This window comes from Haliotis cracherodii, unplaced genomic scaffold (assembly GCF_022045235.1).
Source record: "Haliotis cracherodii isolate W230 unplaced genomic scaffold, xgHalCrac1.p SCAF_13, whole genome shotgun sequence".
In the NCBI taxonomy this organism is placed as follows: domain Eukaryota; kingdom Metazoa; phylum Mollusca; class Gastropoda; order Lepetellida; family Haliotidae; genus Haliotis; species Haliotis cracherodii.
The window spans coordinates 23,474,570-23,486,088 of NW_027266268.1; the positions used below are offsets into that span (position 1 = coordinate 23,474,570).

Consider the following 11,519-nt stretch of genomic DNA (forward strand, 5'->3'; position numbering starts at 1 on the left):
CATGGAAGTTTGCATGCTTATAAGAGATATTTGTCAAGATTCATTTCAAAAATAAATGCCGTAACATTTATTTTCTGGAGTTACCCGCCCTTTTTCCTGGTAGTCTCTACTATACCATGGGTACAATGTGTGAAGCCCATTTCTGGTGTCCCCTGCCGTGATATTGCTGGAATATTGCTAAAAGCGGCGATAAGCCATACTCACTCACTGCTATACGAACAAGCAAAATTCTTATGCCCCATGGCGGGGGATAGTGATAACGATGTTTCTTGTTCCATATATACTCATTGACATGTTCGAGTAAAAATTTAAAAACCCGCATGCAATGTCAACCCTACAGAGAAACGCACGGTTACAAATTAAAATAAGAGGTATCGCCTCTACAGTGGGACTACATGAAATTTCAAAACACAGTAGATTAATCTCCTAAATAACCCAGACATACCACTTCCTCGTGTACGGTGAATCCCAATCTCATCACTGCTGCTGGCGTCATCACACGAGATAACCGGCGGACTTTGACAACAACAAGAACAAGATGTCTACGTCAGGCTCGACGGTCGTGTTGTTACTAAGTATTGCTTTAGCCTGTCAAGCACGGCTCCATGTAAGTACCACGGATGTGTATACAATCAACATCACAATTCAACAAAGTACTTGTAATCAGAGACCCCTGAAGATCCGGGGGTAGAATAGGTCTTGAGCAACCCATGCTTGCCGTAAGAGGCGACTATGCTTGTGGTAAGAGGCGACTAACGGGATCGGGTGGTCTGGCTCGCTGACTTGGTCAATGTATGTCATCGTATCCAAATTGCGTGGAACGATGCTCATGGTATCAATCGATGGATTGTCTGGTCCAGACTTAATTATTTACAGACCGCCGTCATATAGCTGGAATATTGTTGAGTGTGGCGTTAAACAACAAACAAACATGTCATCAGCAAGAAGAACTGATTATATAGATATTTCTGACTTATCAAACATATTGCGCGATCTAGACCACCACATCATGAGTCGTGAAGATCCTGGTTAGAACTGATCTTCAACAATCCTTGCTTGTGTGAAGAGGCTGACGGGATCGGGTGATTAGGCTTGCTTACTTGGTTGATGCATGTCATCCAATCCCAACTGCTCAGATCGATGCTCAAGTTCTCAATCACTGAATAGCATCCGGCCTCGTTGCCATACCTTTTCCCAATGTACATACCGGAACATATAATCTGGACACAGGTGACCCAGTCGTCTGAGGCGCCTGACATTCGCTGTGCGGAGTTGCGTCCCTTGGGCATGTCTGAAACCTGTGATTGTGGGTTCGATGTTTCAAGGCTCGTCAGCACCATACCCGTGCACGTGGGTTTCACCAAAGTGGTAAACGTCTGTGACCTGCATCACTTTGGGCCTTCCTCCCACATAAAGCTGATTTGAACACTGTCCAACTCACTCACTCCCATGTATTCTCTCTGGTGTTATATTGCAGGTTGACATCCCCCGGCAAGTTGATGTAGAGGACGTGGTTGGGGAGATCGCCACGATGTGTATGTATTGTAACGCCAGAACTATGAGTAGGCTGCGAATTTATCATAAATCTGGCTGACACATAGCGTCTGGTCGTACCCGGGCAGTATGGGTCGAACCTCGCGCTATTAGGTAGTGATTTGCGTGTACCAACGTAATCACACTTTGCATTTGCTCACAGTTCTGTCCGAGACTTACACTACAAAAGGGGTAGAGCAAACTTTATTTCTTTTCTAAGATGCCGATTATAAGATCAGCATTGTGTTTTAATGGAAATGCGTCTAAACTTAAATATAACCCACGTGGTACTACATAAACAGCGTCATTAACTGACACGAGACACGTGCAGTTCCGGGGTAGAATAGGACTTCACCAACCCATTCTTGCCGTAAAAGGCGACTATGCCTGTCGTACGAGGCGATTAACGGGATCGGGTGGTCAGGCTTGCTGACTTGGTGGAAGCATGTCATCGTATCCCAAATGCGTGGATCGATGCTCATGATATCAGTCACTGGATTGTGTGGTCCAGACTTGATTCTATACAGACCGCGGTCATTTAACTGGAATATTGCTGAGTGCCGCGTTAAACAACAATCAATCAGTGAAACATCTTTTCATGTGAAGTCATTTTTAACCTGACAACAGTCATCTCATTCAATGAAATAGATTTGTTTGTGAGAGGATTTATTTAATTTCCTCACAGGGACGGTCGGGTAACCTCGTGGTTAAAGCGTTAGCTCGTTACGCCGACAGCCGACATGGGTACAATGTGTGAAGCCCATTTCTGGTGTCCCCCACCGTGATACTGCTGGAATAGTGCTAAAAGCGGCGTAAAACCATACTCACTCACTCACTTAATTTCCTCACACACACACACTTATTGACTCACTCAATATGTTACTGCCTCGTCCCCAGCTCCCCAACACTACGTCACGGTGTCTGCCCCCGCGGCCACTATCACAAGCCCCGGTTATCCGAACAAATACTCCCCGAACCTCACAAGCGTTCTCCTGTCCATCGGCGTCCCCTACGACAAGACCGAGGGCTACGTGAGCCTCCACTTCACCTGGTTCGACATCCAGATGTGCCCCTTCTGCAGCTGCGACTACCTCTACATCGACACGCTGAAGACGTCGCTGTGCGGGGACAGCCTTCCGCCAGGCTACGTCAACAACACCATCATCAGTGAGTGTGATGACGTAACAGTGCCAATACAGAGGGACTGACGGGACACATGCACTAATTGTTGATAGCATTACAACGTCAATTGTTGATAGCATTACGAGTCACCAGTTTGAAACACAACATGTAAATTTCTTCATATGTCGTGGTAAAGAATGGCTGAACATGCAGCTTGGGTGTATACTCCCCAGGGAGCTGAGAATTAGAATGCAAACTGGTCTGTCAGTGGGTGTAATAACTTAGCGTTTATGGTTTGGATATGGACGGGTAGTAGTAGTAGTAGTAGTAGTAGTATTTAGTAAACTTATTTATTTTAATGGTGCCATCTTTAGGTAACTGTTCAGAGCTATCCTATACTTTTGGTATAGATGCTTGTCGTAAGAGGCGACTAACGACCCACGTGGTACTACACAAACAGCGTCATTAACTGACACGAGACCCGTGATGATCCGGAGTAGAAAAGGTCTCCAGCAACCCATGCTTGCCGTAAAAGGCGACTAACGGGATCGGGTGGTCAGGCTTGCTGACTCGGTTGATGGATGTCATCGATCTCAATTGAGTGGATCGAAGCTCATGATGTCAATCACTGGATTGTCTGGTCCAGACCCGATTATTTACAGACCGCCGTCCTAAAGCTGGAATATTGCTGAGTCTGTTATCCAACAACAACAAAACCAACAACAAACCCAAACGCACCCTGTGATGGTGCTCAGTTGCGGCGATGTGATGTTTCAGTTCCAAGGAGTGAGATAAAGAACAACCTCATCACGCTCAGTTTCCGGTCAGATGACCACGAGCATCATTCAGGCTTCGTCATCGACTATGAACTGCACTTGCACAGGCACAGGCACAGGCCATCCACGCCCTTCACCAGGACTTGGTGTCCCGCGGTAACCTGCCCCATGTGTGGACTTGGAGAGTTCCAAGAGGTGATGTACGTACATCATGTGAGATATGTGACGATGTTGTTGCCGCCCTCTTATTCCCAACGTCGTGAGCAGAGCTGTAGACGATGTTGTTGTCTCTCTCATTCACGACATTGTAAGCAGATCTGTTGTCGATGTCGTTCTCTCTCATTCACGACGCTGTAAGCAGGTCTGTTGACGATGTTATCCCCTCTCTTTCTCGACGTTGTAAGCATATCTGTTGATGATATATAGAATACTAAACAAGCTCCCGTGTAATACCAATTTTATGAAACGAGTGAATAGTTCTGGTATCTGACGAGCGAAAGCTTTCGCTCGTCAGATTTCCCAACTATTCACGAGTTTCATAAAATTTGTTTTAAGGGGGAGCGAGTTTAGTGTTTTATTTATTACTTGCCATTTATAACGTTTTTTTAGAATTATGCTGTTGAGTGTGAATAGGCTAACACCTACACGACCCACGGCATAATCCAATTGAGTTCAACATAATAATACTTCAAACACGTCAAAAGTTTAAACGTATGAACTTAATACCATACAATGGTCTATCTTCAGAATTCAGGCGTCCGTTCCACAAAACTATCGTAGCGCTAAGGTTATCCCAACTCACACACTTTAACTTAGAACGACTGTCGTTGCGCTACAGTACGATCGCCTTGTGGAACAGGTCTTGCACCTCAAAGTTTACAATAACGTCACAATACCCGATGACGTAATTTATGGAATTTTATTGCAAGATCCATCGGCGAAACAATGCCATGTGACGTCAGCCTAGCAACAAGGTTGCTGGGGTCATCGAGTGTGCATAAGCTCCTCTCAGTGATCTATCATCTCCACACACAATGTCGTTGAATAAGCCAAGGGATGTTGAGAGCTTTCAATATTTGTTCTTGAAACGTGTTCCGAGAGTACATGAGCACGCGTTTTGTTATTACACAATGTGTAATACAGCTGTATGTTTATTAAACGGGTGATCTGTTCACGGGCAAGTTATAAGTTGTTTTATCATCCAAAACTGGCTCCCACAGGAGATATCGCTTGGGTGAGATCAATCGATATTTATACTGTAGATATCGCTGCAATTAAATTGCATCACAATGCCTCGCAGACCATTGTGACGTCATTGTTACCATGACACTCGGGTGAGATTCTCTATGTCTCATTCACGACGTTGTAAGCAGATCTGTTGACGATGTTGTCTCCCTCTCATTCACGACGTTGTAAGCAGATTTGTTGATGATGTTGTTGTCTCATTCACGACGTTGTAAGCATATCTGTTGACAATATTGTTGCCTCCCTCTCATTCACGACATTGTAAGCGGATCTGTTGACGATGTTGTCTCTCTCTCTCTCTCTCTCATTCACGACGTTCTAAGCAGATCTGTTGACGATGTCGTTGTCTCATTCACAACTTTGTAAATAGATTTGTTGACGATGTTATCTCATTCACGACGTTGTTAGCATATCTGTTGACGATGTTGTTGCCTCCCTCTCATTCACGACGTTGTAAGCAGATCTGTTGACGGTGTTGTGCCTCTCTCTCATTCACGACGTTGTAAGCATATCTGTTGACGATGTCGTTGTCTCTCATTCACGACGTTGTAAGCAGATCTGTTGACGATGTCGTTGTCTTACTCATTCATTGACAGCAACATCATCAACATTTTGACCTGTACATGATGTAATGATGTAGCCGTTGTCCTAAGTTTGCAAAGATTTTGTTTATTCAACGAAAACTTGATTCTTTGGACCATACTTGATAATAATAATCTTTTAAATCTTCTAGTTCTTTCTTATCACGAATTTTCAGCAACACATCTTCTTGTCCGACGTGCGTGTGCACTGCAGTGACACCTTCAACCCCGCTCCCGCCCTCCAGGTGCCCCGTGCTCACCTGCCCCACGTGCCCCTGGGGGCAAGTCCCTGAAAGACAGTAAGTATCATCCTTTAATATCTGAGCATCCAGTATCAAAATGTTTGGCGTGAAATGGGTCTTAGTCAGGCTCAAGCGCACGTATAATATTACACTGCTTGCGATGTATCAAGTATGCATACCTAATGAAGATGGATATACGTTGTAAGTAGATCTGTTGACATTGTTATCCTACATTCAGGATGCTCTAAGTAGATTTGTTGACGATGTTACTTCACACGACGTTGTAAGTAGATCTGCTTACACTGTTGTCTCCAATTCAGGACGCTGTACAATGTAAGTAGATTTGGTGACGATGTTGCTTCACACGACGTTGCAAGTAGACCTGCTAACATTGTTGTCTCCAATTCAGGACCCTGTACAATGTAAGTAGATTTATTGACGATGTTGCTTCACACGACGTTGTAAGTAGATCTGTTAACATTGTTGTCTTCCTTGCACGACGTTATAAGTCGATCGCTTGAGTACGTTGTTTTCTCCAACGACGTTGCATGAGGACGATGTTGAGCGTTTTAACTCTTTAAGAATCATTTCCTATGCTGCATATTGTGAACTTTCAGCTACACATTACCGTGCTCGACGTGTGTGTGCACTGCAGTGACACCTTCAACCCCACTCCCGCCCTCCAGGTGCCCCGTGCTCACCTGCCCCACGTGCCCCTGGGGGCAAGTCCCTGAAAAACAGTGAGTATCCCAAAATATCTGGGCACCCAGTTTCAAAATGTTTAGACCGCCTCCGTTGTCTAATGGTAGAGCGAAGAGCGTAAGGTCTGGGGTTCGATCCCCGGCCGCGTCATGCCAAAAGACGTTAAAAGATGGTATTTGTTATTACCCTGTCTGGCGCTTGGCATTAAGGGGCTAAAACAAGGACTGGCAGTCTCGGAGTCAGTATTCTGTGTCTGAGTAGGGTATTCATGTTAAACTTCGGCATGGTATCTCAGTGGGCTGGCACTGTAAATCGGCATTAGTCTGGACTAGTATTAGCATCCGAGCACACACGTGCATGCACGTCGCTATATAAGTGCAACAATCTTGGGCGCGACGTTAAACCCCATTTCACCACATCAAATTGTTTAGAGTGAAATGGGTCTGAGTCAGACATAAGCGTTCGTATAATATCACTCTGCTTGTAGCGAGTATGCATAGATAAAAAGATAGATATACGTTGTAAGTAAATCAGTTGACGATGATGTTGTCTCACACGACGTTGTAAGTAGATCTGTTGACGATGTTGTTGTATCCCTTTGCACGATATTGTCAGTAGATCTGTTGACGATGTTGTTGTATCCCTTTGTACGATATTGTCAGTAGATCTGTTGACGATGTTGCTGTATCCCTTTGCACGATATTGTCAGTAGATCTGTTGACGATGTTGTTGTATCCCTTTGTACGATATTGTCAGTAGATCTGTTGACGATGTTGTTGTATCCCTTTGCACGATATTGTCAGTAGATCTGTTGACGATGTTGTTGTATCCCTTTGCACTATATTGTCAGTAGATCTGTTGACGATGTTGTTGTATCCCTTTGGACGATATTGTCAGTAGATCTGTTGACGATGTTGTTGTATCCCTTTGGACGATATTGTAAGAAGATCTGTTGACGAGGTTGTTGTATCCCTTTGCACGATATTGTCAGTAGATCTGTTGACGATGTTGTCTCACACAACTTTGGAAGTAGATACGTTTACAACGATGTCACTCTCCCATGCACGACGTTATAAGTATCTTTTGAGTATGTTGTTTTCTCCCACGACGCTGTACGTGGATCTGCAGACGATGTTGTTGTCTCCCACGACGTTGTATGAGGATCTGTTGACGATGTTGTTTTCTCCCACGAGGCTGTTCGTGGATCTGCAGACGATGTTGTTTTCTCCCACGACGTTGTATGAGGATCTGTTGACGATGTTGTTTTCTCCCACGAGCTGTACGTGGATCTGCAGACGATGTTGTTGTCACCCACGACGCTGTACGTGGATCTGCAGACGATGTTGTTTTCTCCCACGACGCTGTACGTGGATCTGTTGACGATGTTGTTTTCTCCCACGACGCTGTACGTGGATCTGCAGACGATGTTGTTTTCTCCCACGACGGTGTATGAGGATCTGTTGACGATGTTGTTTTCTCCCACGACGTTGTATGAGGATCTGTTGACGATGTTGTTTTCTCCCATGACGTTGTATGAGGATCTGTTGACGATGTTGTTGTTGAGCGGTTTAGCTCTTGGCGAATTATTTCTCTACTTCTTATTGTGAACTTTCAGCTACACATTACCGTGCTCGACGTGTGTGTGCACTGCAGTGACACCTTCAACCCCGCTCCCGCCCTCCAGGTGCCCCGTGGTCATATGCCCCGCCTGCCCTCCGTGGCAAATTGCTGAAAGACAGTGAGTATCAATAGCTGAGCATTCAGCTTCAAAGTGTTTAGATTAAGTAAAATTCCTTTTCGCAATCCCCGACTGTGAAATAAGTGTTTTTGGCAGACGCATGTATAATTTCATCCATCCAAACATATTGTAGGGGCCGAACACAACAATGGAACTGAAAGCAAAAACTCGGGACTTACTTTAAACTTTTCCTTTCAAAAGTAAAATCTGATCAAAACATCAATTATTGCATCATCTATGATGGCCGAGAGGGGACATCTCTTTCTCGCCTTCAATTGCTGCAGCGATTAAGCGATTACACGAGATAAGAAAGCGATATTCATATCGCTTTCTCGTCTCGTGTTGGCGCTGAATCGCTCTCTCGCGGCCGTAATTGAAGGCGGTAAAGCGATGTTCCCTCTCGGCCACCATAGAAATCGTTTTATCGATCACCATCCATAACTATTTCTTGTTTCTCTCATTTTAGCCATCATCAGACACAAGTGTATGCACAAATGGCCCGTGAAGATCCGTGGTAGAATAGGTCTTCACCAACCCATGCTTGCCGTAAAAGGCGACTATATGCTTGTCGTAAGAGGCGACTAACTGGATCGGGTGGTCAGGCTCGCTGATTTGGTTGATGCATGTCATCGATCCCAATTGCGAGGATCGATGCTCATGATGTTAATCACTGGATTGTCTGGTCAAGACTCGATTATTTACAGACTGCCGTCATATAGCTGGAATAAAGCTGGAGTGCGGCGTTAAACAACAAACAAACAAACAACAAACAAATAATAGCACAAATAAAGTCAGAATCTCAAGAAAGCTCTCGAAAATGTGCACACAAATATTGAGAACAAAATTAATCCCGGCCAAACAATTCATACCCGAAACCATATAGGAGTTAGATATGCTTCTCCATGAAAAACATACACGTCCATTTTTGAAAGATTACTAAGTTGTACTTTCATGACATCCAAGCACCTCTTACACCTGAAAGAGGTCTCAGTGGGATACCCCAAAGGCGGCAATCCTTACACTTGTCATTGTTTTCCTGTCCCAATTATTACCAAGCCGCCGTGATATAGCTTGAATATTCCTGACTGAGGTGTAAAACAATTTTCACTCCACTGTGTATTGAACTACATCTGATTTTAATGAGATTGATTCAACTACAAAGAGCCCCGTGTTTCAGGTACGACAAGGCGTGTCCCAGGTGTGTCTGTGTCCGCTCCTACACCTCCACACCACCCCTGCAGACAGCAACTGCAACAACAGGTTCGACAAATAGTGGAAATTGTTTTCTAACAGTAGTTTGTAAGGGGACATTTAGATTGCGGGTACCCTGAAACAGGTAGATTCCGGGTACCCTTGAAACAGGTAGATTCCGGGTACCCTTGAAACAGGTAGATTCCAGGTACCCTGAAACAGGTAGATTCCGGGTGCCTTGAGACCTGCAGATTCGGAGGTACCATGGAACATGCAGATTCCGAGGTACCATGAAACAGGTTGATTCCGGGTACCCTGAAACAGGTAGATTCCGGCTTCCTTGAGACCTGCAGATTCGGAGGTACCATGGAACATGCAGAGTCCGAGGTGCCATGAAACAGGTTGATTTTGGGTTCCGTGAAACAGGTAGATTCCGGGTACCTTGAGACCTGCAGATTCCGAGGTACCATAGAACATCCAGATTCCCAGGTACCTGAAACAGGTATTCCGGGTTCTATGAAACATGTAGATTATGGATACCTTGAACCAGGCAGATTCTAAGTACCTTAATCCCTGCTCAGTGTTTATGAATCAATCTTAGTACTGTGACAGTCTTAGAGTAATGGTAAAGTGAAGCACGACAATCTCCATGTTTAGGTTGTTTTGTGGAGTGTGTTCCTGGGTAGTTGGTAAGTCAGTGTTGGAATATTTGTGTTTCTGTTTGGCAGCGTTTTCTTATTTTCTAACTGATGAGGGAGGGGCACCTTTTTTATTTTTTCTCACCTTGAATACCAGAAAACACAACTGGACACACAATTGAACTAGGCTCTATGATACAAATATGAAAATAAATATGTGTTCATTTTATTCACAAGGGACTTTGGGATTTGGGGGAACGGAAAAAAAATATTTTGGTAATACAAATCACTAACACGCAGTGACACGTCGATACCCGATAACGTTTTTTCATTTTCTGCTTTAGGCTTCATAATATTATGTAGGATCATAACTATAATTAAAATCGTGTTGTTTAATATGCAGGGTTTCATCGATTGAGGGTGAATAAATAAGTGGTCTGTTTCAGCGCTGCACGTGATGAGTTTCAGCCTTCCAAGAACGTGGGTTCAATGTTTTACGTGGCTTAGTTCACAGTTGCAGATAGCGCAAGTCTAGGTCAGCTCTTACTTCACAAAGGTTTTCAGGGTCGAGTGCCACCTGACGGCACCTGGAAAGTTTTTGGTGTCCAAATTGTAGTCGTGGTTTGTCTCGGAGACCATATACCGATATATGGTCTCTGTTCCAACGTAGATGGTTTAGCGTTGAGCTGCGCGTTTCAATGTTGTATGTGACGTTGCAGTGGGAGGACAGCCCTCGATGCTGTTACAGATGCTGCAGAATGTAGCACACCGCGCAGAAACCCTGGAGTACGCTGCGCGTGACATGAAGGAAGAGATGAGGATCGCCATCACGCTACTGATGCAATCTCCGGTCAAGCGGACACTCGGCTCTCAACAGCGGATACTACAGGGTGGGTATTTCAAACTGCAAGGTTCCGTGGAGATTCCAAAGTACCGCATTTCGGGTAGGATTTAGGTACTCTTCTACCCAGATATTCAAGATATGGTTTAACTGGAAGAACGTGGTATTTGTATTCAATTATGATCATCAATAATATGTTACGACTTGAGATGGTATAGTTTTAAAGGAATGCTTAGAGTAGTAAATACAGATACATGACTTGCTTGAACGTTGACCCTTCAATGTCAGATACACCCAAGCTCCCAGACAGTGTGAAGGATGTAAAGCTCCCGAAACAGTAGTTTTCCAATCGGCCAACCATCGTCCGTCAACCTTCAGTGAATTTGACATCAGGAAATATGCCTGGTGTTTTGAGATCGTGCAGTGACAACAAACGACAATCAGACTTATTTCAGAGATTCTAATTTGAAGAAGTGCAATAAACTATCGTGTCAAAGTAAACTTCTTATATTATTTTTTGGTTTTTTATTTATGTGAACGAGCACAGTACACTACAGAGAACCGGCGTCTTATCGTGACAAGGATGGTTTGAGGAGTCTGGTGATATTACCAAACCATGGATGATATTCGTGAAATCTAAGCACGTACATTGTAGGCTTTGTGCTCGTGACTCTATAGTCCAATGTATTTTAAATAAGATGCTTCATAATGTGATATGCGGATTACTGGTATTGCATTGTCTGGATTGATTCATCACAGGAAGTAGGGATATTGTAAACCGTTTTGTCATTTTCGCGACACCCTCCAAAATAACAGCATTTTTTAACATCATAACAATAATGTGAAATGTGCTCACGGAATAACGATCTAATTTTCGGATTCCGTGTTAATATTGGTCCCAGATGCTGGC

The 11,519-nt window shown here is 44.1% G+C and overlaps 1 protein-coding gene across 1 annotated transcript; it reads left to right on the forward strand.

Annotated features, from left to right (window-relative positions):
• Nucleotides 1–523: 523 nt before the first annotated feature.
• LOC139459088 (uncharacterized) lies at nucleotides 524–11,096 on the forward strand. Its single transcript, XM_071240529.1, has 10 exons — nucleotides 524–607; nucleotides 1,478–1,535; nucleotides 2,431–2,700; nucleotides 3,433–3,631; nucleotides 5,434–5,556; nucleotides 6,117–6,239; nucleotides 7,817–7,939; nucleotides 9,117–9,199; nucleotides 10,488–10,658; nucleotides 10,898–11,096. Exons 1-10 carry the CDS (start codon nucleotides 539–541, stop codon nucleotides 10,948–10,950), a joined length of 1,272 nt encoding a protein of 423 aa, XP_071096630.1. The 5' UTR covers nucleotides 524–538; the 3' UTR covers nucleotides 10,951–11,096.
• The last annotated feature ends 423 nt before the right edge of the window (nucleotides 11,097–11,519 follow it).

What these genes read in the sequence shown, in the direction of transcription:
- LOC139459088 (XM_071240529.1), top strand. Translation starts at nt 539, where the DNA reads ATGTCTACGTCAGGCTCGACGGTCGTGTTGTTACTAAGTATTGCTTTA. An exon ending in GACAGCAACTGCAACAACAG is followed by an intron (nt 9,200 to 10,487) that starts GTTCGACAAATA and finishes GTGACGTTGCAG; the next exon opens with TGGGAGGACAGCCCTCGATG. An exon ending in TCAACAGCGGATACTACAGG is followed by an intron (nt 10,659 to 10,897) that starts GTGGGTATTTCA and finishes CTTCAATGTCAG; the next exon opens with ATACACCCAAGCTCCCAGAC.